Raw genomic sequence first — 26,643 nt, 5'->3', positions numbered from 1 at the left:
TTCTTGGGATTCTGCCATCTCCCTTCTCATAACATTTATTGTCTCATCAAGTCGATCCATAATAGCTCTGACCAGAGTTATCTCAGATCTTGCCTCTATACTAGACACACTCGGCACGCAACCTCCTATTGCCGTATCTTCCAAACCAAGACCGTCTTCTCCGGGACTGTTTTGTGAGACCTGCCTTTCTTCCACTGTCTACTCCCATCCCCTATTCCATTGCCTTGAGTTTGTACACTGACCACTTCCGAGTCTAGTTCTCATTGGTTATTACTAGTATATCTGGCCCCTGATATGTGCCCTTAACCCTTGCAGTCTTGCTCTCACTAGATGTTTCCTTAGTCTTATATTTCTCGTTCCTGTCTTTTCCTATGTCTCTTTTAATCCACATTTTATCACCCTGCAGATTTCCAGTGTTTCTTACCACTATGTCCGCCATCAGTGTGGATAGCAGCGTCACCTTTATTGGTCTACTCCACCTTATTTTACCTACTCTCACAACATCGTCTATGTCAACCTCGCTGAAGTTGATTTTCATTTTCTGTTGAATAATATCTACCACTTTATAAATGATATCCACCTTAGCTTCTGTCTTCTCTTCCTTCACACAGTAAATAAATATGGACTATTCTATACGTTCTTGACTGGTGCCTGCTATTTCCTGCTTCAAGTTCCTCACCTTTTCTTCCAAAGTTTGTATTTTCTCCCTTAGAGATACAATTTCCCTGTCACTGCTTTCCATTTTTGTTCTAGTTTCCTTCATGATCTCCTAGAACCATTGCTTTGTCTTTTCATGGTCCTTAACGTGCTCCTGTAACATTCGATTTATCTTATCAAACGGGCAGAGCTCCTCCACTACTTCCTTAACTATCTTCCTTATAAAGGCCCGCTCACACCTAGCAGAAGGGAGACGCGGAGAGAAGAAGTTCCGAGAAGAATTTCTCTCGTATGCACTCATACCTACTGGAAGTGCGCCTTGCCATTTGGACAGCTGTTATCATTCTGTCAAAGTAGTGTGTGTGGGAACCAACATCTATATCAAGCGTGACTCAGTCGAACGCAACTAATGGATCGCTTGTTTGCTCTTGGTCTGTTGGCTGAAGATGCTGAGAGGGAAGAACAAAGGCAAAATTGAAGATTTTGGCTTTACAACATAAATTTATCCAGGAATTTAAATGGTGAATTTTGTACATTGTTTCAATCGCTGTTGGGTGATGAAGAGAAATTCAAAGTGTATTTTCGAATGAGCATTGTGAAATTTCAACAGCTATTTCAGCTTGTTGAAGAACATTTAAATAAGCATTTTATGAGATTTCGTGAACCTATATCAGCGACCCTATAACTGGTTGTATGTTTAAAGGGAGTTAATTATGATGCATATTTTAATAGTTCTTAATGTTCCATTTATGACAAAACTCTAGTGGCATACATATAATAAACACAACTAGAACTACATGACAATATATATTAAATATTAAAATCAGCGATGTACTAGTACTCAAGTGGTTCTGTTAATACATATAATTTTAAATAATTACGAATAACAATGTAATTTATTATTAAAAGTAGTAACTTAAGCTTTTGCCACTGAACTGAATTATGGTAATTCCAATGATACAGTGGCCTGTGTCATTCTAATTACCCGCATTTCGCAGTCTGTAACAGTATCTAGCACTTTTTTTTTTTTTCCTCAACTTGAATTTTGGTGGGGAAGGATTCCACGGTTTCAACCATGCTTTGAAAGAAACTAGAAATGGAATCTTGCACTGCCAAATTAATATTAGTCTTTTCCAAGTACTCTTTGAACACTTTAGCTACAGAGAGACTCTGATCTTTCTTCCTCTTACGACTCTCATAAGCAGTCATGTAATTTGGGATGACGATGCTGAAAGAGGAGAATCCTCACACACACTAGTAAAGGCTTGTACTTTGGTGGCATCATTTTCCTCTTGTGTGTCTAGTGTCTCAATATTTGATACCTGACTTTGTTGACATATGAAGGGTTTGAGGAAATATAATTCCTCCTCGTATTTCCAGGGTTTCTTCACTTTCCCTCCTTTAGTGCCGCTCTTTTCTCTTGAATTCATCGCTTTTCTATGGTATTCCCTATTACTTTTCCATTTTTCCTTGCATTCGTTTCCTGAAAGAAAGATATACTTGGAATTAATTATAATAAAACAAGACCATGGGTAACAAAACATGCTGCTATGTGTAATTTATAAAGTCTCAAAAATCGGACAGTTAGACTATTGTACTCTCATTTGTTTTCAGATTTCTTGCTACTCGTGACAGTTTTAAAACAATTACGTTCAGCTTCCGGCTTGGCCATTCTACAGTAGTCACTATTGTTCATGAAACATGCCGGATTTTGTGTAGAAGTTCTTCAGCCAATAGCAATGCCTCAACCGACATCGGAAGTGTGGAAAAGGATTGAAGCAGGCTTTCGAGACAGATGGCAGGTTCCTAACTGCATTGCTGCAATAGACGGCAAACATGTATCAATTCAAGCACCTGCTGGGAGTGGATCTACATTCTGAAACACTTCTTTTCCATTGTTCTCCCTGCATTAGTGGATGCTGGCAACAAATTCATTTGTGTGGATGTCGGTTCATATGGCTCTAACAGTGGCATTTTTCGAAATTCTAATCTGGGAAAAGGATTGGAAAACAAGAGCCTTAATGTACCACATGAGAACCCTTTACCAGGGACTGGAGTTGCAATACCACATGTGATTGGGGATGAAGCATTTCCTCTCCGAAAGTACTTACTAAGACCCTATGCAAGAGCCCAGTTAGAAAATAAATATGAGAAAAAGATTTATCGTTTAAGTCGAGCTCGCAACATCGTAGAAAATACATTTGGTATAATAACTCAGAAATTTAGGGTGGACCAGCGACGATTGCAATTAACACAAGAACACGCTACAGACACTGTGTTAGCAACGTGCGTTATCCACAACTTTTTAAGTCAAAGATAAGTCCACCTATTCAGTACACTTAATTTGTTGTATCTAAACTTTATTCATTGTGGAGGCTAGTTTCAACCTCTTTTACATATGAGGTAATCTTCAGCCATAGATGCCATAATAGGAGTAATATCAAGTATAAGAAAAGCAGTCACCAAATATAAGATTCAGTAATGGAAAATGTGAATTTTAACTTTGCTATTTTCTTGGTAGTGGAGTTTTCCTTGTGGGTAATATATGCATTCTTCACCAACCTCGCAAAAATTAGAGACCACCTTCTTCCAAAACTTGAATCTCCGGCACTCATCTAGGCAGGTGTATAACATCATATGCAAACCATCAATACCCCACATAAATTCATTGTACTGATGTACAATTGTTGGTTTTGTTACTTTCTTAGGTAGCTTCTTGTTTCTCTGTTTAGTGGTAGTCTTACTTTTGGCAATGGAATGCGTAGACCAGAGCAAAACTGGATGATTTTTAGATTTTTCTCCTGATAGCCAACTAGCAGGATTTCATCCTTTCTAAAGTACCTATCCTCATTAGTAGCCAATTTACCCTTCAGTTCTGAAGGGATATCCTCCTTGTTACACCAGAGAGTACCTGTGAAGAAAGTGCCCGTAGGAAACAATTGCTGGGCCAGACCATTTGCGGTATAGAAATTGTCCATTACCACATGATAGCCCTGCATTAGGTAGTTGCCTATCGCCAGTAATTTAAGTCGCAGCAAGAAATGCTAGTCCATGTTTCTGTATATTTTTCCTATCGGCATTGCTCTTTGCTCCATGGTAGCAGAAGAAACCCAAACAATAACATGATATTGAGTCACACAGGATCCAGAATAGTTTGGAAGATACTGCAACAAAGACGAATGACATTTTTGTTCCAACAAGAGAGAGAGAGTATGTGTGTGTGTGTGTGTTTTTTTTTTTTTTTTTTTTATCCACAAGAGGACTAAAGCGAGCACATGGATCACATTTCTCATGGCCTGGTGGAAACAGTGAATCATTGTTCACAAGGCGCGAGATAATTCTGGAATCTTTTCCTTGAGAACATCTTTGAAAATCACGGGATAACTCGAAAATTATTGTTTCAGTATGAGGATATTGTCGGTCTATGTGTAATTCCCATCTCTAACAGTACAACGATAAAAATCTTTTGTTACAGGTTATTATCTGATAGAATAACAGGCCACCACTGCTTTATGCGAGAATGAGGCATCAATTTTGTTGTCCTATCCTCAAGAATTGAGTAGCATATCTATTAGTTTCTGTCACCATCAGCCTGTATAAAGAAGAGATAAAAATACAAAATAGATTTTGCATTGCTGGGCAGGATAGGCTTTGGATCAGGATGATTTTCCAAGCATGCAGGTGCAGGTTGATAGAGACTTTCACTTCCTACAAAAACCTCCTGAAACACAGATGTTTGGGGAGCATTACTACTATTACCATTGTCGTCATACTCATCCTCAGGACCATTGTTTGCTTCATCAGTAAGTTTGGAATCCTCTGTGCTCTCAGATGTATTCGCAGTAATGAACTTACTTGTGCGGTTCCCGCAATAACCTCTCTGCTATCACTATGAGTCATTATTCTCAGAATCACTCCCATTAAAGGGTGAACTATTCAAATACTCCACTAATTCTTCATCATTTGTGAACATGTCATAGCATCATGCCTTGCTGCCATTTTCACAAACTACCCAGCGACACTTCATAAAACATACACAGAGTTCAAGCACTGATAAATCCTTAACAGCAAAGCATAGTGATGAGCAGCAGGCAATAATGAAAATTCTGTGCCTTTATTATTCTACAACCAACAGCTTTCCCTCCCATCAGTGAAACAATACTCTGTAGTTAGTATTTATTAAGGCACTAGCAAGAAGTGCGTGATTGTGATTCTGGCAATTTTAGCGCGAGTCAGGAGGAGCGCATTTGCTCTCCTTTGTACTTGGGATATTCTTTGAAATATCCAAGTGTTCCGATTTTCATGAACTTTGTCTTTCCATAATTTATTTTTATGCCCGTGTTCTCTGTTTCTGATATTAAATTGGTTGCTAATGCTTTTGCTCATCTAATTCTTCAGTAGTTAGTGCTGTGTCATCAGTGAAAGCAAGGATATTAATTGTAGTTTCTATCTTCATCCCATTATTTACTTCCATTTACTACAATGCTTCTTCCAGTGCCATATTAAATAGCAGTGGTGACAGATCGCCACCTTGTCGTATACCTGTGTGTGCTGAAAAACCCAAATAAAATATTTCATTATATTGACTGTACATTTTGATTTCATATCTTCTTAAACATTACTTCCTTTACAGGACCAGGAATAGAAGTTATGCTATATTAATATTATATCGTGCTTGACTAAATATGATTATCTAGCTGCTGGATCAAGATGTAGGCCTACTCAGTTGAGTCAGAAGGCTGTGAGTTTGTTTATGTGCCAGGAAGTTCAGTGATTTAGAAGCTTGATTTCTACTTCTGGAGAGGCACATAGCCCTGAAGTTCACTCAACTAACAACAGAAGTATATACCTGAGGACTGAGGTGGTCAGGCATGGAGTTAACCACTCTATTCCACTTAGTACTATGGTTACAAATAGTGGTAATCTTCACCTTCTACTCCTCCATGTTTGTACCGAGATGACTTTGCTTTGTGTCTGAATTTCAGAAATCATAAATTATGAGGAAACCATTCCTTTATTGTATGTGGACAAAAGCCTGAAGATGTTTTATATGTATCTTTAATAATTGTTGCAGGGAACATAGTGTTGGTCTATACATGAATCTGTTGAGGAGTTCACTTTTCAAAACTTCAACTGCAAGAGTAAGTTTGGATAAAATACTGCCTGCTGCAGTAAAAATGCCGTTCAGAGTGTCAGTTGAAGGAAACATTGGTTGTGGCAAATCTACATTTATCAAGTATTTTGCCAAGTATCCTGAAGTGGATGCTTACATGGTATGTACAGTTTTGTGTATTTTGAAATAAGGTCATGTGAGGCTAATGGGGAAAGTACATTACCTTGGAGGCTAATAGACTCCACATAGGTCATAAGTAGATAGATATAAACTCTGCCTTTGTGGTTTCCCATTTAATACCAGACAAATGCTGGGGTTGTACCTAAAGGCCACAGTCCCTTCCTTCCCACTCCTAGCACTTTCCAAATCCATCATCACCATATGACCTATTTGTGTCAGTGTGACGTAAAGCAAATTGGAAAAAAATACACTGCCAGCCAAAACAAGTGTAAATTGGGTTACAGAAATGTATTTTACTATCATGTTCTGCTTCTGCTTTTACAGCCTCATTGGACCACTTCAGTTAATCATTTTCTGGTACCCCCCTGTGGGTGGGGGGACACAGACGAAGAATACACCCATGGTATCCCCTGCCTGTCGTAAAGAGGTGACTAAAAGGGGCAACCAACTATGAACTATGAAACTTGTGATTAGTACCATCATGCGGGGAACACCATGGGTCGCCTTTAGTTACGAGTAGTACCACTATATTAGATACACAGTAGGTTTGTGATTAGTAGCACTATATGAGCGACACCATGGCTCTGCGTTGCCTGTGATTAGTACCCACTGTACGGGAATACTGGCGCCCGTGATTAGTACACCTAGGTGTGGAACACCATGGATTTGCGTTGCCTGTGAGTGGCGCCATTATGTGAGAAACACCATAGGTGTGCGTTACCTGTGCAACGTACAGTACTTGTGAGTAGTACCATAATGTGTGGAACACCGTGAGTCTACGCTACTTTTGATTAGTACTGCAACATGACAAATACAATGGTTCTATTTTACTAGTGATAAGTACCTTTATGAGAGGCCGTCGACCTGGATTTTGGACCCCTTTAGGCAACAAGCATCCTTGATTCAGGATTGTGCTTTAGAAGCAGTCCCTAGGTTAGTAATACTATTGTTTATGATAGTTTCTGGGTCAGATCCACTGATTGTTTTAAATTCTTATCCATCCATTCATTTTCCATCACATTTTCTACTCTGGTCAGTGGTTGATTTTGAACTTTTAAATTGTCATTACATTTCGTACCAGTAGAGGCTGATGACCTAAATATTAGGCCCCTTTAACACTTTAGCGTCGACGTGTACATTTGCTTTTTTTGTGGTAAACTGCTGAAATGCGATATACATTTTTCAGGTTGTTGTCGGCTATGGATGTTCGTAATTTCATTTGTAGATGATAATCAAAGACATAATTCATGTTCAAAGTTACTATTTTTGTGTCCCCCCATTGGGGTGACATATGGTTATCAGGTTGACTATGCAACAGAGAAAGCGCACGTCACCCCCTATGGGGCTGACATCCTTTTTACCTTTGTTGTTGTGGAACACTGTGCTCTGTGTTGTGAGCTGTTGATTTACGCGTGTTTCAATGAGTTCCTTGTAATTTACAGTTTTGTGACGAGAATTTAATTCATGTTATGTGTTTCTGTGTTGAGTAAGCCATGATTACCGATAGAGAGATAGAACAACAACTTGAAAAGGGTTCGAATGTTGAATCAAGAGATGTTGACGTTTAGGATTTGCAATGTGATGCCACCTTTTCTGAGTCGGAATTCGACAGTAGTTTGTGTAGTGAGGACACTAGCAAAGATTCCGGTGCTGCACCGGGCAATGATTCAACCAAATCACCAGCCAGTGACAATTACTGGGGAACATTCTCAGGTTTGCAGAAACATTGTATTTATTTACACGTAGCCCCTGTTTACAATTTCATCTGAGTGCTAAATCTCAACCAGTATGTAAGAATAAAGCAATAATAAACTCCAATCCACATTATTTTCCTTGCCATTAATAATTTAATTCTGATGGTTGCGTATGTCAGAGAAATTCCACTGTCTGTTGTGCAATGCACAGCATGCTGAGAAAGGAATGGGCACTACGCTGCACTCTATGAACACCTTTCGTGAACAAGAAATGCAATACAACAGCGAATGGTAGCGCTAGTTTTGTGCGACAGCCTGAAGTTGAGAGGCCTGGACACACAACCGTGTCACCCCATGAGGGGTGACATACTATATTTTGTATGAGGGTCCGTCACCCCACATGGGGTGACATCGTCTTTAAAGTGCTAAACAATAAAGCATCATCATCATCATAATCATTTTCTGGTCATCTTCTTTGAAAGTTTTTCTTTCCAAATTGCAACTTGTGGCTTTATTGTGCTCTTATTTAATGATTTGTTATTCAGTAAAGCTTTGTGAAGTTCAGTTCAAGTTCAGTTTGTGTGCTGATGATGGCTCCAAGAGCCATAATCATTTCAGATTATAATATTGTATATTGATTAAGTGGTTAATCTCTATATATTTTTCTCACGCTATAAGACTTTCAAGAGCACCATACTTTGAATATTTATTTTGACCATTATGTTTGAGCAATTTCTTTAACTGCTTGACCTGTATCTTCAGCAGGTTTGTACGGTGTTCCTTGGATTTCTGTCATGTTTATTTGAGAGTAATGTTCTATGTCAGTGATTCTCTCCTTCAGTTCACAATTGTCATTCTTCAGTCCTATATTTTGATCCTTCATCTCTTCAACTATGTATTTAAGTTGGGTAATAGTCTCTTCTTGCTTATGTAATGTTTCTATATTTTCAACTAGTTTTTTCATGAACAACATCCAGAAACATCCCCAGGTCAATTTCCCTTTGCTTTCATATTCCCTTCAGCTCAAAATATTATTACCAAAATGTGTCAGTATATTCATGATGTCTTCATTTGGTAGGCTGACTGTTTCCCTCCATTTTCTAGCAGACTGGTTTCTTGTTTGTCATACTTGCTACAAATCCATTGTTTGAAGTAATAGAAAATATCAACAAGAATCTCATCAATTCTAACTGGTAAAGTTCCAGCAGATTTTTCAGTGGCTTGATTAACTTGATTAATTAATGGCAGCTGCAACCAACGTCAAAAATATCCTGATGAGCTCCTTTTGAACTGCTAGAACTCCATTTTTCTGTCCGATCATAACAAAAGCATTATCTGAACAGAATGACAGACAGTTTTTAATTGACACTTCGTTTAATTCCAACTGCGACAGCATCTTTTCCTATGTTGCGCCCTGTCAAATCCCCTTCCAATGCTAGTACTGATAGAACAGTACTTAATATACTTTCATGAGCGGTGTCATAAAAAGTAACCATTATAGGGTACAACTTGGATTCGGTATCATTGCTTCCATCTGTCGACAATGAAAATGGGGTGTTCTGTAAACAAGTAACAATGTCCTATGTTGCAGTGCGTGCTATTTCGTTCATGACAATCTTTTGTATGCGACAACAACCATACATTTTTTTGCAATTTCCTACGTAGGAAACATCTTTCTGAACAAAGCTCCTGCATGATCAGCTGCACTCAGTGGAATGTTGTGTTCCACTAAAAAAAGAAAAAGGGCACATTCGGCTTTGATTACCAAGTAAACATTATCTCCAGCTTAGGCAAAATAAAAATTTATTTTCTGATTTTCTCCCTTAGATTTCAAATTACCAAAATGTTTAACACACTTTACATGATTAGTCAGGTCATTTCTTGCCGCCATGTGATATGTTCATATTACAAGAGCACACGGTACAAAATGCAAATTGCTGGCCCTCTGACTCCAACTTGGCAGGTTCGATCCTGGCTCAGTCTGGTGGTATTTTAAGGTGTTCCAATACATCAGCCTCATGTTGGTAGATTTACTGGCATGTAAAAGAACTTGTGCGGGACTGAATTCCGGCACCTCAGCATTTCTGAAAACTGTAAAAAAGTAGTAGTAAAAATGCAAATTTGTCTCCTTTTCTAAATTTCAAAATACATGGGAAACCCAATAAATAGGGTTTTCCTAAACACCTGATGACAATTTTTTGTAGATTTACTCACGATTACCAATAAACAACATGATCATAAGACAAAATAAGCAACAAACACAACTTCATGTTACTCCACAACTACATAACTTCAGCTTTGCAACACCTCTTCTTCTTCTTCTCTCCTTTTGTGCCGTTAGGCATCGGGACATTTCAGCCATTTACTAAAGTTTCTTCTGTCGTGCACCATTCTTTGAACCTCACCCAGGGTCTTCCCTCGCTTCCTGATCAGTCCCAAGATGTACACCTCCCATTCAATTCATGGCCTCCCTCGTGTTCTTCTTCCTGTTGGTCTGGCTCGCCACACCTGCTTCGCTTTCCTTTCATCTTCCATTCTTTCTACGTGACCAATCCAGCCCAATCCTCTCCTCTCAGTGACATCCATTATTGGCTCCTGCTGAAGCTCATCTCTCACTGTGGTGTTTCTAATATGGTCTCTTCGAGTTTTATAATGCTAAAAAGAGAAAGATGTTTCACCTATTCAATACAATAATATTGTTGCACGAATTAATGTAGCAACATATTTAAAATGTTATGGGACCGGTTTCGACATATGTCCATGTCATCATCAGCCGACACAAAAATGGCAAGAAGTCAACACAATTGTAACACTTATGACACTTTTCTTGAATTAAAAATAGAAGTTCATGTAGAGGTTCTTGAGCACTCTTGCTGTAGATCTTGAGGTTAAAAAACCTCTCATATCTCATCTCAGCGGCAACCAGACGGCTCTCCAGTTTTTTATGCACTGTCCAACTCTCTGTACCATACAGGAGGGTTGGCAGGTACACAGCATGATATACCCGCATTTTTGTGTTTCTAATAATTTCTTTCTTCCCTGTGATTGTGTTGTTTATACCGTTGTAAACTTGATTAGCTTTTCTAATTCTGTTGTTTATTTCTGCCTCTAATTTTCTGTCCTCTCTGAAAATTGTGCCCAGATACTTGCCCAATATCCTCATTGTTCCACTTGATCTGAAGCTGTACTTTTTCTCCTTTAGTGAACTGCATGACCTTGGTTTTGCTCGCATTCACTTCCATCCCACGGTCCTGGAAGGCATAAACCCATTCAGTAAGAGCTTGTTGGAGATCGTCCTCCTCTTTCCCAGCCAAAATCAGAATGTCGTCTGCATAGACCAGGGATTGGACATATATTGGTCTCATGTTCCAGTTGCCAACCTTAATTCTTTTAGTTCTTCTTTTACACTGCTTAATGACTTGGTTCGTGAAGATCGCAAAGAGAAGAGGACTCAAGCTGTCACCCTGTTTTACTCCCTTCACCATTTTGAATGCCCTAGGGCATTCACCAGCTATTCTCACCACTCCTTGGACTCTACTGTACATGCTCCTAATGCAGCATAAGAGAGTCTTGATTACCTTCTTGTCTTCAAGTGCTACCCAAAGCTGTTCCCTGGGGACCGAGTCAAATGCGGCCTTTAGGTCGACAAATGAAGCTAGAACATCCTTCCCTCGACTAAGTGTGTGTATATATGGTCGTGTGTTTGTCAACTTGGCCTGAAAACACACTGTTCTTCTTTCAACTTTTCCTCTACTTCTTGTCTCAGCCTCCTCTCCAATATGCGAGAGTATATCTTTCCGGCCACACTGGAAAGACAAATTGCTTGATAGTTTGCACAGTCCAGAGTGCTGCCCTTCTTATGGATAGGAACAACAATGTTCTTCTCCAAATCCTTTGGAATCTTCTGAATGCTCCATGCTTGTTGGCATATCCTTGTCATCCATTTCACCACAGCCTCTCCTCCATACTTCATCAATTCTGGTGAAATTCCATCCCAACCAGCTGCCCTGCCCACCTTCATTTCAGTGATAGCCTCTCTTACTTCACTCTGCATAATTATCTCCCCTTCTTCTAGTTCTTCTTCTGCCCCGTTACCGGCGTTGTCTTGTAAATTCTGTTCTGCGTGGAACACATCCTCATAGTACGTGCTCCATGTATCAAGGATGTCCCAGGGCCTCGTTTGGATCTTCTGGTTCCTGTCTTTAATGTTCCTGATTCTCTTTCCAGTTTTGACTTGGAGGGATCTTAGTACCTTCCAAAACTTCTTCTGATTATTTCTGCATTCTGATTCCATTTCCTCACCAAATTCCTGCCAGTTCCTTTCTTTTGCCTCTTGTACTTGCCGCTTTCCTTCATTACGTGCTTCAACATAGTTCCTCCAGTCCTCTACCCTTCTTGTTCTCATGTACTCCTTCCAAGCTACCTTTTTCCTCCTTACATCTTCCTTGACTTCCTCAGTCCACCACTTTGTTTGTTTCCTTCGTGTGTTTACTGTAGTTTTACCACAGACTTCTTCTGCTACTTTGATAATATTCATCTTAAATTCCCTCTATCTCTCCTCTGAGTTCCTACCTCTCTCAGGTTCTTCTCTTTCTGTTTGCTGAAGTAATTCCTCCAACTTCTGAACATAATTCTGCCTTACCTCATCCTCTCTAAATGCAGAAATTCTTATTTTCTCAAATAGAAGATGAGAGGGTGTGGGTGTAGCCTTGAACCTTGTTTTCATAACCAGAAGCCGATGTTCTATACTAATTTCTGCACTGCAGAAGACCCTTACATCTAGTGCTACATAAGTCATGTTCTTAGTGTAACAAAAGTAGTCAATGCAACTCTTTGCTCCTCGGCCTACTGCCTCAAAAGTTATTTTATGGATACTTTTATGGGGAAGAAGGTGTTGCCAATCCTTAGCTCATTATCAATACAGAATTCCAGCATTCTTTCACCATTGGTATTGATGGTTTGTTCTGCTCCATGTTGGCCCATACATCCATGTCCTCGACGTAACCTATTTCCGATCCTAGCATTCCAGTCCCCCATCACAATAACATGTCTACTTCTTTCCCTGGCTTTGTCTATAGCATTTTGCATTTGAACATAAAATTGCTCCATATCTACTTCTTGCATATCTTCAGTGGGGACATAGATCTTCACTGGAGTTAATAGTTAATAGGTTCCCATCCTGTCACTTTGTTTTCCACTGCTTTGGACATAATGATGGCTTTCTTTTGCCCGTTCATTCCTGCTGACTCCTGAGTATCTCATTACATATCTCTTATCCAGATTTATTTGGCCATTACGAGTATGGCAACCTTGTACTTTTCCATTTCTTCGACTATTTCTGCCTCCTTCCCTGACAGCGAGGTCACATTCCAAGTACCAATTCTCATATACCTTTTCACGCCAGGTTGTTCCCTTGTTATCCGTCCAGCTACTCTCATGTTTCTCTGAATAGTTAATTTCGCTTCACGTGGGTTATTAGCCCTACGGAAGCTAGCATGATGAGGGGGCTGCCCTCTTAGCTGTCATGCCAGCCCGTCTTCTGTCAGGGTATCTTCCCTTAGCCTTTGGGGTCCACTCCCTATCTGCAAGGCAGCAGTTTGTGGTTCACAGTTCCTCTGCCTACTCCACCGTTGAGGTGTTTACAAGGTTCCTTCTTCTGCCTTCGTAGCCATTGACTGCCAACTTCTGATGAATTGATGTGCCATTTCCTGCACAAAGGCTTCATCTGGCCTCCAAAAAGGGAACTCCTCCGCCCGTAGCCTTTGGCCCCCCTTCTGGTTGTCAGGTTTGGTAATGGCCGCCTGACCCTCGGCCAGACAGTAGCAGGTTGTACCGTCTACTGTCGCATACGGTAGCAGGATATTCCTGACCTGACCGCTTTGCAACACATGGCAATAAATATGAACCAAATTAAGCGACAAACATAATTCACATGTTATTCCATAGCTACAACATGATCTATGCTCTGTAATTCGTGGTGAAGAACAAAAGAACTATTTTTTATACAGGATTGTAAAGGTTATTGAACGAATCAATGCATTAAAGAACAAGCGAACGATTATCCAAGAGTCAGTCTGTCTGTCAGGCTGTTTCAACACAAACAAATTTGTGTCATTCAACTAGGATTCAGGATGCATCTCGTATTACCAGTCAAAGATTGCAATGATCGGATGAATATAAATTAGTGTGATGTATCGAATTTGTTGGCCACATCACCCATGCATACCTGCCAACCCTCCCGATTTACCCGGAAACTTTCTGGTTTTTAACTCGTCTTACGATTCTCTTATTTATTTATTTATTTATTTATTTAATTATTTATTTATTTTATTTTATTATTTATTTATTTATTTATTTATTTATTTATTCATTCTTCTTCCTATTTTTGACCAATATAACCTCTAGTGCGGCCAATACTCTTCCCCTAGGATAAAGGCTAAATTCTTATTTGCTTGTGTAATTTACGAAACCTCATTTTCAAGTGTATTTATTTCATGCTTTATTCCGTGAGTGTTTTGTCCGTCGTGTTCATGTATCGTGTTTCCCGTTCACCACAGCAGCGTGTGCGCTTTATACAGTTGGGTATTCGCGGCGGCAATCGTCCTGCAAGCAAGAGAGGCTAGCGCTCGCAACTCAGTTAATCGGGACAAAAGAATGAGTTTATTGTGTGGTTCGCATGCTGTTAACATCACTTTTGTGCGTAGTGTCGTTGCTGTTGTAGGCTACGTGTTTTTTCTTGCATTTCTGTGCTTTCCCCCTCTGTCAAAGTCATATGTTAATAATGTATGGGACATATTGAATTGTTTTGTATGTGTAGTTTTGCATGTTTAAGTGCATAATTTTGATGAGTTGAATGTTTTTAAGGAGGTTGTGTCGGTGACAGTTTCTGGTATTTTCTCTTCTCGTTATGGCCAAAAAATATAACAAACGTTATCTCCAAGTGTTCAGAGATACCTATATATTTCCGTTCATTTTACTGTCTGATAAAGGAAACTACCATATTTTCTCGCGGCATTAACGCCCTTGCATAATTTGTGCATCCCAATATTTTTGGGCCCTTAGCTGAGTCCTGGCATTGCTCCTCACTTTCATCTATCCTATCCGACCTCCCTTGGTCAACTCTTGTTCTTTTCCGACCCTGACGGTATTACGTATGGAGGCATAGGGAGTCCTTCATTTTGACGCCCTTCATGGCCCTTGTCTTCCTTTGGCCGATACCTTTATTTTTTGAAGTGTCTGACCCCTTCCATTTTTTTCTCTCTGATTAGTGTTATATAGGGGATGGTTGCCTAGTGGTACTTCCTCTTAAAACAATAATCACCACTACCACCCAATATTTTTGGGTCCAAAATGGAGAAAAAGAAATGTTCACGTATTTGACGCACCCACAACTTCGAACATCCATCATGCAGCTCCGGATGCGTTTCAAAATAAAGATGTCAACTACTCAAGTAGCAGGCTTCTTACTGTGAAAGTGGGCGTTCCAAATACAGGGCAACGTGCTGTTATTACTCGGCAGGAAATCCCACTGCACTAGTTCAGTGAGAGAATCAGCCCAGAAGTGACTAGTGACGCTGAATCTGTGTGCTTCATATCCTGTAATGTATTTTAAACCCTCGTGGTTCATTTAGTCTTAAAATCAGCGAGATCAAATTCATCTAACAAATCACTGTGTTGCTGGGTCATTTCAAAACAACTGGTGTACATTTCCACAGTTTAGTAATTTGGTTCAACAAATAAATTAGAAACTGGTTTTTCTTCATCAGGAGTATCCACAATATCAGGAACATATTTGGTAACATTTACTAATGCAGTCTGCATAAAACAGGTGTCTGTTTCTGTTTGCTTTTCATCGATATCCTCCTCGGTTTCTATTTACAGTAAAACCTGAAGCAGAGTGCTTGCCCAAAATGTACCATCCCAATCTATATTTAATGTCCAGAGGAGTTGGGTGATCATTGGAGCCTCTCATTTCTCTAATATATGCAAAAATGTTCTCTAAAATATCTTGATTTAGATGGCAAGTTGTTATATAATCGACTTGGTACATAGACTTCAAATATTTGAAGAGTTCAACTAAAGACATGTGAGTAATGTTGATAAATAGCACTAAACCAGTAATAATAACGATGGTTAAGATATTACAGCATATGTTAATGGAATCTCATTTTAATCAGTTGAAGTTAGTTTGTACATCGAAGTTGGTGGTTAGGGCGTAACTCCAAAAAGTCAGTAACAAAATGTAGGCTAATACGGAACTCTTCAGTAAGAAACATGAATATGCTTACATGCTTACTTCAGAGCAAGTGGCAGTATCATCTTCCCTTTTTAAAAACCGTATAATCCTGTATACCACCTGCACTTTATCCCTCAAAATATTGGTTCTAAATCTTGCGTGCAGGTCGTATTCAAGCTGTTCATTCTCGTAAATATTTACTATGTTTACATGGAGTATTGAAATAGATTTGAATACAGTTACCGTTCTCAATATACCACATGTAAACGGGCATTCAGTCTTATTGTGTTTTAGTTGCGTTCTAGAAAACAAGATTGATTTTTTTTCTCAATACAGTTACAGTGGCATGTAAACACAAAATGTAAGGTAATGAAATATGGTAAATCAAAGAATATGGGTAAATATGCAGTAAATATGAAAGCCGCTGGTGCGGATGCTCAATCGTCATTTGTTTCACAAGTGTTGCGAATATCTGATCTTGCGGGATATCGTACTTTGCGAGAGTCGAGACTGTTGGTTATGGAAGTCTACCTCGCTCACATTCGAGTGCTGACTCGATAGTAAGCGATGGATTCAAAACGGCGAATTTCACGTAGTCTTCCCGAATCGTGTATTCGTGATTGGCGGAAGATGAATGAAAAACTACTAAAAAGTAATGGCGATCGCAGAGTGTTCCACAGGTGGAGTGCAGTGTTTCTGGAAATTGAAGAATGACTCTACAAATTTGTGATAGAAAAACATGAGTTAGGATATGGTGTTTCTAGTGAAATGTGTCAACTGAAAGCACTAGAGATCTCAGAAGAACTCATAACACAGGGTTTTACTCCAAGCCGCGGATGGATCCGACTGTCGGCAGCCCTAGCCAGCTCGCCCGGTCAGAATACTTCTAAGATGCCTGTTCTCCAGCCTTTTCCTATTTGGAATTTGAGTTGTGGTAGATTTTCAGTTGGAATAGCATTTAGTTTTAAACTTCTACTGTTCACTGAAGTATAGTTTAACAATTCTGTACCTGAGAGGCAAAAGGGAGTATATTAATTTTTGTGATTCTGAGTTACGGCCTTTTTTGTGTTCGGTATAATCGACCGCATCTAGGGAATAAAGGTAGTCCAGAGTGCTTTTAGGATGGAAAGGGCGCACGTGGGACATCCTCCTTTTGCAGAAACATTTTAGTGCTGCAAGGTCGCATATTTGACATCCGTCTTTTTTCTTTGTAGTAAGTTTTCCGCGGGAAGAAATAGTCGATGGACATTCGCCTGATGCCTACATTTTTGGAGTACGATAATGAAGTGTTCTTATTATTGTGAACGTTATTATTGTTTCCTGTATTACGTGAATATAAAAGACCTGCATTATCGCATGCCAATTAGCATGAAAACAACAGTGAAATATTGTAAGCCACAAGAAGTAAAAAAGTTTTGTGAGACTTTGGTGTTTGAACGTACACAAAATGAAATGAATACCATATAATCCTGAATACCACCCGCCACCGATTAAGACCCACACCCTATATTTGAGACGGCAAAATACGGAAAAATATAGAAAAGTCAAATAACTTACAGTACATACCTATTTAATTTTCTTCAAGTATACCACATATATAAATTCAAACAGCTTACAATTAATAAAATCATCACAAAAATTGTAAATAAAATTGGTCCAATACTCGGGTCATTCACAATTCACCGTCGTCATCTGAAGTTTCACCATAGGAACTTTCGTCGCTAACATCTTTCCACAAATAGTCATCCTCACTACCATCCACTGAATTTGAAATTCCACATTTCTTAAAGCTTTTGGACACTAGATCGTTGGGAATGCATGCCCATGCAGTCTTGATCCAGCTGCATATTAGTCCCACTTCAGGCCTCTTCACTCGTCCGGTTGGTGTTAACGCATGATCACCATCAGACATCCATTCGGTGTACAACAGTTTCATTGCAGTTTTGAAAGGCCGGTTCACGCACACATCCAATGGCTGTAGAATAGAAGCGAGTCCTCTGGGAATTATCTCAAGATCGGCTTTTCCTTTCCTCATCATATCTTTTACGGCGTCAGTTGTATGTCCTCGGTAACTGTCCAACACAAGCATGTTTCATTTTTGTAACAAAGGTCCCAGGCGATGTTGCCAAACGCACTTCACCCAGTCCTCAACTAATGCCTGTCCATCCAGCCGGACTCATGTGTTCTAACAATAACACCTGACGGCAAGTTTCCCTTCGGAAGTGTTTTCCTTAGAAATTTCATGATGATCCATATTGAACTGTATCACAATTAAATTGAAAACAAGAAATAGTTGTTCAACCTATCCAGTATTTCAATTTAAACAACATTTCTGAAAAACCCAATATTCTATTCGACTTCCTAATTCTTCTTCTCAAAAATGCTAAATTTCTAAACCCGAATTCAATTTTCCAAGCCTTGTACAGTTCCTACCCACGTTTTCTACCTCCAGTAACCCATCCACCTAACCCATCCTAAACTATTCCTCCCTTATTTCCCTATCTTCTTTCAACTTCCAGTTCCATTAATCTTCTACTAACCCTCCTCATTTATTACCTTATCTTATCTTTTCATCTTTCCTTTCAAAAAAATTTATTTTCCGAATTGAACTGTATACTATAATACCATCTACAGTTCAGATCATAACAACATTCAAATTTAAATTCATACCTTACGCTACCTCAAATACGACCCAAACTCTTATCGTCAAGAAATAACACACTATGCATATGCATTTTTCATTTGTTTCCAATATTGCGCTTTATAACATTTTCCCCCTCACAATTGTTTTTTTATGTCAGTTGTTCTGCATCTCTATAGAATCCATCATACTTGATCCTATTAACATTGATATATACTTGAACTATATCAAATTGTATTATATATCTATGAGCCTAGAAGCATTTGCAGGCTTGATAATTGAACTATTCACAAAGTTTCATCAGCATTTAGAAGCACAGTGCCGTACATTATGTATGTTGTGCTGCTCTTAAAGAACTTGCATCTTACTTCATTTAAGTGACTTATTTTTGACTTCTATATAATTTTAGTACTTCAAATTTATTAAATTGTATTATAACTTTACGCCTAGCAGTATTTGCAGGCTTGTTCACTGAACTATTCAACAATTCCTACAAACATTTTGAAGCACAGTGCGGACATTACGTATGTTATGCTGATCTTCAAGAACTTGCACCTTGCTTCATTTAAATGATTGATCTTCGACTTCTTTTGAATTTTAAGATCTTACATCACGCAGTGCTAATCCCTATAGTGTTATAGTGCTTCTTGAACTGCTTTTAGTGATAGACTTATACTTTACTTATTGTTTTCCTATGCATTGTTTTATGTTTTTATTTAATCGGCTGATGAAACAGAATAGAGGTCGAAACTGGTACTGCTTGTAATCAAATAAGAATGTAACATTACATTTCTTATTTTCCTTGTATTGAATAGGTTGAACCACTTTATTCCTTGTTTTCAATTTAATTGGGTTACACTTTTAGAGCTCGATAGCTGCAGTCGCTTAAGTGCGGCCAGTATCCAGTATTCGGGAGATAGTAGGTTCAAACCCCACTGTCGGCAGCCCTAAAAATGGTTTTCTGTGGTTTCCCATTTTTACACCAGGCAAATGCTGGGGCTGTACCTTAATTAAGGCCATGGCCGCTTCCTTCCCACTCCTAGCCCTTCCCTGTCCCATCGTCGTTTTAAATCGTTCCACACTGTAAAATAGAACATCTGATCATGTACATGTGTATATTCACATATGCTGAGCTGAATTTTTTTTAATTTTTTCTTTTTTCTAAGTAGTGAATTAAGTCCTAACACACACAATTGTGTGGGTGCTGTTTTTCAGACAATAGTTCTTATTTTGTAACATAAACTGTAAACACGTGTATTTGAGAGCATTTCAGTAAATTTTTGACATACAAACATAAATTCACACCTCCAGTTTTCTTTCAGGTCTGACGAAAAGGTGCTGCCGCCAAAAGGGCTGTAAAAGCAAAACTCGTCCTCAGTGTAGAAAATATAATGTATACTTGTGTTTAAACAAAGATTTTAATTGTTCCGCACTGTAAAATAGAACATCTGATCATGTACATATCTATATTCACATGCACTGAGGTAATTTTTCTTTTTTGTAAGTAGTGAATGAAGTCCTGACTCGCACAATTGTGTGGGTGCTTTTTCTCAGATTTTAATTTTCATTTTGTAGAATAAACTAAAAATGTATGTATTTAAGAGCATTTTAGTCAGTTTTTGACGTATAAACAAAAATTCACACTACCAGTTTTCTTTCAGATCTGAAAGGGATACGATGATAAACGGGATTAAAAGTCAGGTTGTGAGTTTCACAAATAGGAAAAGTCCTCTGTTTTAATTACTGCATTGATGGGGTGAAAATTCCTTATATGGATCACTGTAAGTACCTAGGTGTTAATATAAGGAAAGATCTTCATTGGGGTACTCATAAACGCGATTGTAAATAAAAGGTACAGATCTCTGCACATGGTTATGGGGGTGTTTAGGGGTATTTTCACAGTTTTCCCAACAAGAAGCTACTTCACTCCTCATTTACCTAGTATGCCTCTTCAGTGATGCTTGGGCTATATATGATAGCTTTTGGTGGAGCTGTGGAGGATCAAACCAGCCTTCGAGCTGAATACCCAACATACACATCCCAAGAAAATTTAGATTGGAGTTTATGAATATGAATTTATTTCACATCTACATAAATATTCATAAAACTTTTAACTCTATTGGATTTGTATAACAAGCAAATGGCATAAGTGTGCAGCCAGTTACTGTTTTTAGCTTATACTGTAAAATTAATAATATCATAATCACTTGGTTGCTGTGAAGAGCCAGACGGGTTTGTTACGTCCCGCGGAACCGAGTGCTCACATGCGATTCCACGTAATCCAGACACCGCTCGCGCACGACACTATGTGATAAATTGAACTCCGATGTAACTTGTAGAATTATGCTGACAATAACGAAGTTTTTTCATTTAAATAAACAGTTTTACAATGTTTACATTTTAATTTGGAACACATGACTGAAATATGTGTAGCCTCCGTGGCTCAGACAGCAGCACGCCGGCCTCTCACTGCTGGGTTCTGTGGTTCAAATCTTGGCCACTCCATGTGAGATTTGTGCTGGACAAAGCAGAAGCGGGACAGGTTTTTCTCTGGGTACTCCAGTTTTCCCTTTCATTTTCATTCCAGCAACACTCTACACTATCGTTTCATTTCATCTGTTAATCATTGCCCCAGAGGAGTGCGACAGGTTTCGGCAGCTGGCACAATTCCTATCCCTCACCCAGTCACTGACTGGAAAACAGGTTGTAGGTTCTCAAAGAGTGAAATATGTAATAATAATAATAATAATAATAATAATAATAATAATAATAATAATAATGCATAAACCGAGCAAGCTAGGAGCGCGCCGCTGTGAGCTTGCATTTGGAAAGAGTGGGTTCGAACCCCATGTCGACAACACTGAAGATGGTTTTCCGTGGTTTGCCATTTTCATGCCAGGTAAATGCCGGGGCTGTACCTTAATTAAGGCCACAGCTGCTGTCATTCCACTTCTAGTCCTTTCCTGTCCCATCGTCGCCATAAGACCTATGTGTCGGTGCGACGTAAAGCAACTTGTAATATTATGTAACTAGCAGATATCTATGTTATAGCCGGGCAGTGAGTGAAAACGACTGGGCCCATTAGAAAGGTCTTAGAGAGAACACTGGTATGGTTCCAGTGTATGGGAACCTCACCAGGATTACTTGATTCATGAACTAGAAAAAATCCCAAGAAAAGCAACTCAATTTGTTCCGGGTGATTTCTGACAAAAGAGTAGTGTTACAAAAATGTTGCAAAGTTCGGGCTGGGAAGACTTGGGAGAAAGGAGATGAACTGTTCGACTAAGTGGTATGTTACACGTTATAATTCTCATGTTAGGTCTGTATTGAAATGTGCGTAAATACAAAGTATGTTACAAGTGTTATTTTTTAATATCCACCTATTCTGTAACCGCTTAGGGACTAAATACGGTTACCAAAATAATAATAATAATAATAATAATAATAATAATAATAATAATAATAATAATAATAATAATGATATAAGATTAGTAATAATAAAGTACTTAATAATATGAATAAGGAGATAGAAAAATGACGCAGTGGCAGTGAATTTATATCAGAACATAGAAGCGTGACGAGTATCGTTTAAATACGCAAAATTAAAGCAAAAACAGGGAACACTTACAGGCCTAAAAATGACAACTAAGAAAGGATAGTGGAACGTGCGGGAAGCCCTACGAGGTCTATGGAACGTATGACGTTATGGGGGAGAAAAGACTTACATGAAGCACCCTCTATCTCAATTATATTAAAAATAACAAATTAAAAACATTTTTTACAAGAGACTAAGTTACATGACAGAGCAGCAGATACTTTACACATTTGACAAACGGAATAATTACGAAACCAAAACACAAATGAAAGGGTAGTTGATTAAAAGACAGGAGAAAAACTTTAAATTACGAGATCGAGAATCTAGGGCAAACTCAAGACACGTTGAATATTAAAACTTTGAAAATTACATTAAGCAAGAAAATACCGAAACACAAAGGAATTAACCCTGCAACCGGCAATCGTCGCAATCGCGACTCATTTCCCTGTTACTCAACCGGCAGGGTCGCTATCGAGATGCATTACGCCAGCGCTGACTAATTTCGAGATAGCGCCTTGATATTCAATATCTTTATAACATTTCTTGCATCATGTTGAAGAGGAAACTCTACTCTATAATACAGCATAATTCTGGAATAATTTAGTGTGACAGTGTGTGCGGCATACACGTGGAAAAACGAGAACGCTTTGCAGACTGTCATTCTGTTGTGCTTGCTGTGGTTGTCCGATGTGCATTTCCTTTCGTGGCGCAAAATTAGTGAATTGTCAGGAAGTAGTGATATTCGTAAATGTTTGTTTGATCTTGACGGCGAAGGTGATAGTGACGTATTTTTAGAAGGAATTGGCGTGATTTTGACAATAATTCATCAGGTAGTAGCGGGTTATATGAGGCTAGGCTGAGTGGTTCCGACACTGATATTGACGATGATGTGAAACACAATGAACAAGCCACTGATGGTAATAATGATACTGAAGGTAATGCAGTTGACCAAACAGAACCGAAGTGGGAAAGAGTTTATCCTCCAGAGCCAGAAATAAAAGTGGAAGAGAAGTTCAAGGTTCGAAACGCAGGTGTACGAAATTGCCCTCTGAGAAACAATCCTCCTCTAACCTATTTTTATTTGTTTCTCTAATGCTATCTGGAATCTTTTAGTAACTAAAACTAATAAATAAGCACAAGAAATTATTCGAAATAAAACGAATTCCGGAAATATGGGTCCGTATTCTCGTCTGCAAAGATGGGTTGAAGTTACAGTATCAAAAATGAAATAATATCATTTCTCTAGTTATAAATATGGGTCTGAACCCTAACAACAGTGTTGAAAAATAGTGGTCCACTTCAAAATCGCAAACATTTCCATATTTTTCTAAAGTCATGTTACTAAAACTTTTCGACTGGTAAGAAATGTTCTATAACCTGTTGGTAATGGTCATTTTTGATGCCTACATATTCTATAGTTTGAACACCGACAAACCCCTTGAACATGAGGAATTTATGGTTAGTATTGACGAAGGTCTTTTAGATGAAGAAAATCTTCAAAACATTTTACCTGGACCTTCAGGAGAAATGGGACATCAGCTGGTACGCCTCCCAGGGAAGAAACTGCGGTTGTGCCCTGTCTGCTCGACTGCAGAAAAAAGTCACGCACCCACTTCTGCTGCCCAGGATGTAATTGTGGTGTCCATAAACAGTACTGCCATAAATTAGAACATTTTTGGAGGAATGTGAAAGCAGGAAGAAAGAGGAGCTACCCCGAAGGTAGCGAGGAGGAATCTAAGTAGACTCATGTTTTGGTGCGATGTGCTTGTGTTATTTAAGTTCTATTTTACTTTACAATACTTCAATATAGTGAATCCTTTCTACATATTTTTAATCAGCATAAAATTTTGAACATTTTGTATATAGTAAAAACGTCATATAATATTACTTTTTACGTACACATTGCTCAAAACTTTCGGATTATTTTGGAATACTTAGCGTGTGTTCGATAGTTCGCCCATACTGCTTCAGGATACTAAATTGGTAAGTTAAATTTCATACTATAGTATTCTTCGTCCTTTTCTGAATAAAATGACATGTTATACATACAAATAAATTGAAAAATAACTTTTTTTTTTTGTATTTTTTAAAAGTTGCTTGCAAAACTCGCCTAAATGCTTGCCGCTTGAAGGTGAACCGCTTGCCGGTTCCAGGGTTAAATTAAATCAAACGAAATCAGAAAACATTCATAATAACATGAAAATAGAATAGAAATAACACTTACCTCAGAAAGGCAGGAGTTCCCGAGGTTAGCCCTCGAGCGCGAACGCTCGCTAGGGCGGTCGGATGGAAAATGACGCCAAGCATACGCATCATTTTTCCACAGCCGGCAAGAAGACCGAATATGGCTCGATTACAATTAACCAATAAGAAACCATTTCCACTAGATTCTCTTTCGCCAATACATTCGCATGACCTTATATGGTCATTTCCTGGCTACAGACGCTAGATAAATTACATCAGTTATTTCAACATCCATAACCGCGCGTGCGGTATAGGCTGTTCCAAATTAAAGCACCTTTACATTTTTTAAATGTTACCAAATTACATCATGATATACAAATCACTTTATCACTCTTGCAATGTTAACAATCCAATCTTGAGGTTTTCTTAAATTACATTTTACTAGTTACATCATTTCAGAATCAAAATACTTCTTGCATCTCGCAATGTTCATACAGTTCAACATTTCTTGCCTATTGTCAAGAAGAAAAATTATTACACACATATTTCAGCTACATAAACAAATATTCCAGCAAAGTCCAGAGTTCTTATTTCTTCATTTCTCAAAATATTACAAACAAAATAAAATCCTTCAGATATGTTAAATTTTAAAAAAACTTTTACATTTCCAAACTCTAACTTCTTGCAACACACAACATCCAGTTCCAGTTCTCTATCCCACCACAGCTTACATGGGAAGGCTTGGGAGAAAGGAGATGAACTGTTCGACTAAGTGGTATGTTACACGTTATAATTCTCATGTTAGGTCCGTATTGAAATGTACGTAAATACAAAGTATGTTACAAGTGTTATTTTTTAATATCCACCTATTCAATACAAAGAGATCTAGTAAATTAAGAATTAATCTTATTATAAAATGTTAAAAGGGATATGTTTCGCCCATATTAAGGGCATCATCAACCTCAAACTCAAACCTGTATGGTGAATAATCAGGATCCTGATTGTTCTTACAAAATGTAAAAAGAGGATATCGATGTAGGTGTTTGTCTAACACAAAATTATTAGAATTTGTTAGACAAACACCTACATTGATATCCTCTTTTTACGATTTGTAAGAACAATCAGGATCCTGATTATTCACCGTACAGGTGAGGCTGATGATGCCCTTAATATGGGCGAAGCATGTCCCTTGTAACATTTTATAATAAGATTTAATTCTTAATTTACCAAGCTCGATAGCTGGAGTCGCTTAAGTGCGGCCAGTATCCAGTAATCGGGAGATAGTGGGTTCGAACCCCACTGTCGACAGCCCTGAAGATGGTTTTCCATTGTTTTCCATTTTCACACCAGGCAAATGCTGGGGCTGTGCCTTAATTAAGGCTACGGCCGCTTCCTTCCCATTCCTAGGCCTTTCTCATCCCATCGTCGCCATAAGACATACAGTATCTGTGTCGGTGCGACGTAAAGCAAATAGCAGCAGCAGCAGCAATTCTTAATTTACTAGATCTCTTTGTATTGAATAGGTGTATATTAAAAATAACACTTGTAACATACTTTGTATTTAAGTGGTATGTTCCGAGCTGTCAGTGGAAAGATGGCGTGGAATGTCATAAGTTGACTAATAAATTTGAGTGGTGTCTTTAAAAGTAGGAAAGATCACAATATGAAGATAAAGTTGGAATTCAAGAGGACAAATTGGGGCAAATATTTGTTTAGAGGAAGGGGAGTAGGGATTGGAATAACTTACCAAGGGAGATGTTCAATAAATTTCCAATTTCTTTGAAATCATTTAAGAAAAGGATAGGAAAACAACAGACAGGGAATCTGCCACCTGTGCGGCTGCCCTAAATGCAGATCAGTATTGATTGATTGATTGATTGATTGATTGATTGATTGATTGATTGTGGTTAAACATGAAACTTTCTGATTGTATCTGGCATCTCATCACTTTCTTCACTCTTATAGAGATCTTCATTCTTCCTGTATCTAAACTCTCTTTTTTCTGTTTTCAAGGATCCCCAAATGTTTCTCAATCTTCCTTTCTTTTTTCTCTACCTCTTCTATTTCTCCTGATTTTATGGTGAACATGCATTCTGTAGCATAGAAACTTTTTGGCTAATGCCTATTTTATTTTTATTTGAAAGATTTTTATTACAGGCATCCTAATATGGTAGTTCCATTTTTTTTTTTTTTTTTTTTTGCTGTTGGTTTGTTTTATAACTGTTAGGTTCTTCAGTCTGCCAAAATTAATTTTTGAGTAATTAATTTTAAACTGACTGCAAGTAAACATATGGTAACAGTATTATACCATTAATTTAAATTACTTTGCCGAAGTACTTGAAT

The 26,643-nt window shown here is 38.4% G+C and overlaps 1 protein-coding gene across 7 annotated transcripts in view; it reads left to right on the top strand.

Moving 5' to 3' along the window:
• Positions 1–26,643, top strand: part of LOC136878851 (thymidine kinase 2, mitochondrial) — a 110,896-nt gene that overhangs the window by 41,643 nt on the left and 42,610 nt on the right. For all 7 annotated transcript variants that reach the window (XM_067152390.2, XM_067152388.2, XM_067152385.2 and 4 more), the window contains one exon: positions 5,732–5,930. In XM_067152390.2, coding sequence (XP_067008491.2) covers positions 5,754–5,930 — 177 coding nt within the window. In that variant the 5' untranslated portion in view covers positions 5,732–5,753. The remainder of the gene's footprint in view (positions 1–5,731; positions 5,931–26,643) is intronic.

This window comes from Anabrus simplex, chromosome 8, assembly GCF_040414725.1.
Source record: "Anabrus simplex isolate iqAnaSimp1 chromosome 8, ASM4041472v1, whole genome shotgun sequence".
Classification (NCBI taxonomy): domain Eukaryota; kingdom Metazoa; phylum Arthropoda; class Insecta; order Orthoptera; family Tettigoniidae; genus Anabrus; species Anabrus simplex.
Note: the sequence above shows the minus strand (reverse complement) of the source record. Positions and strands in the feature narration are given on the sequence as shown.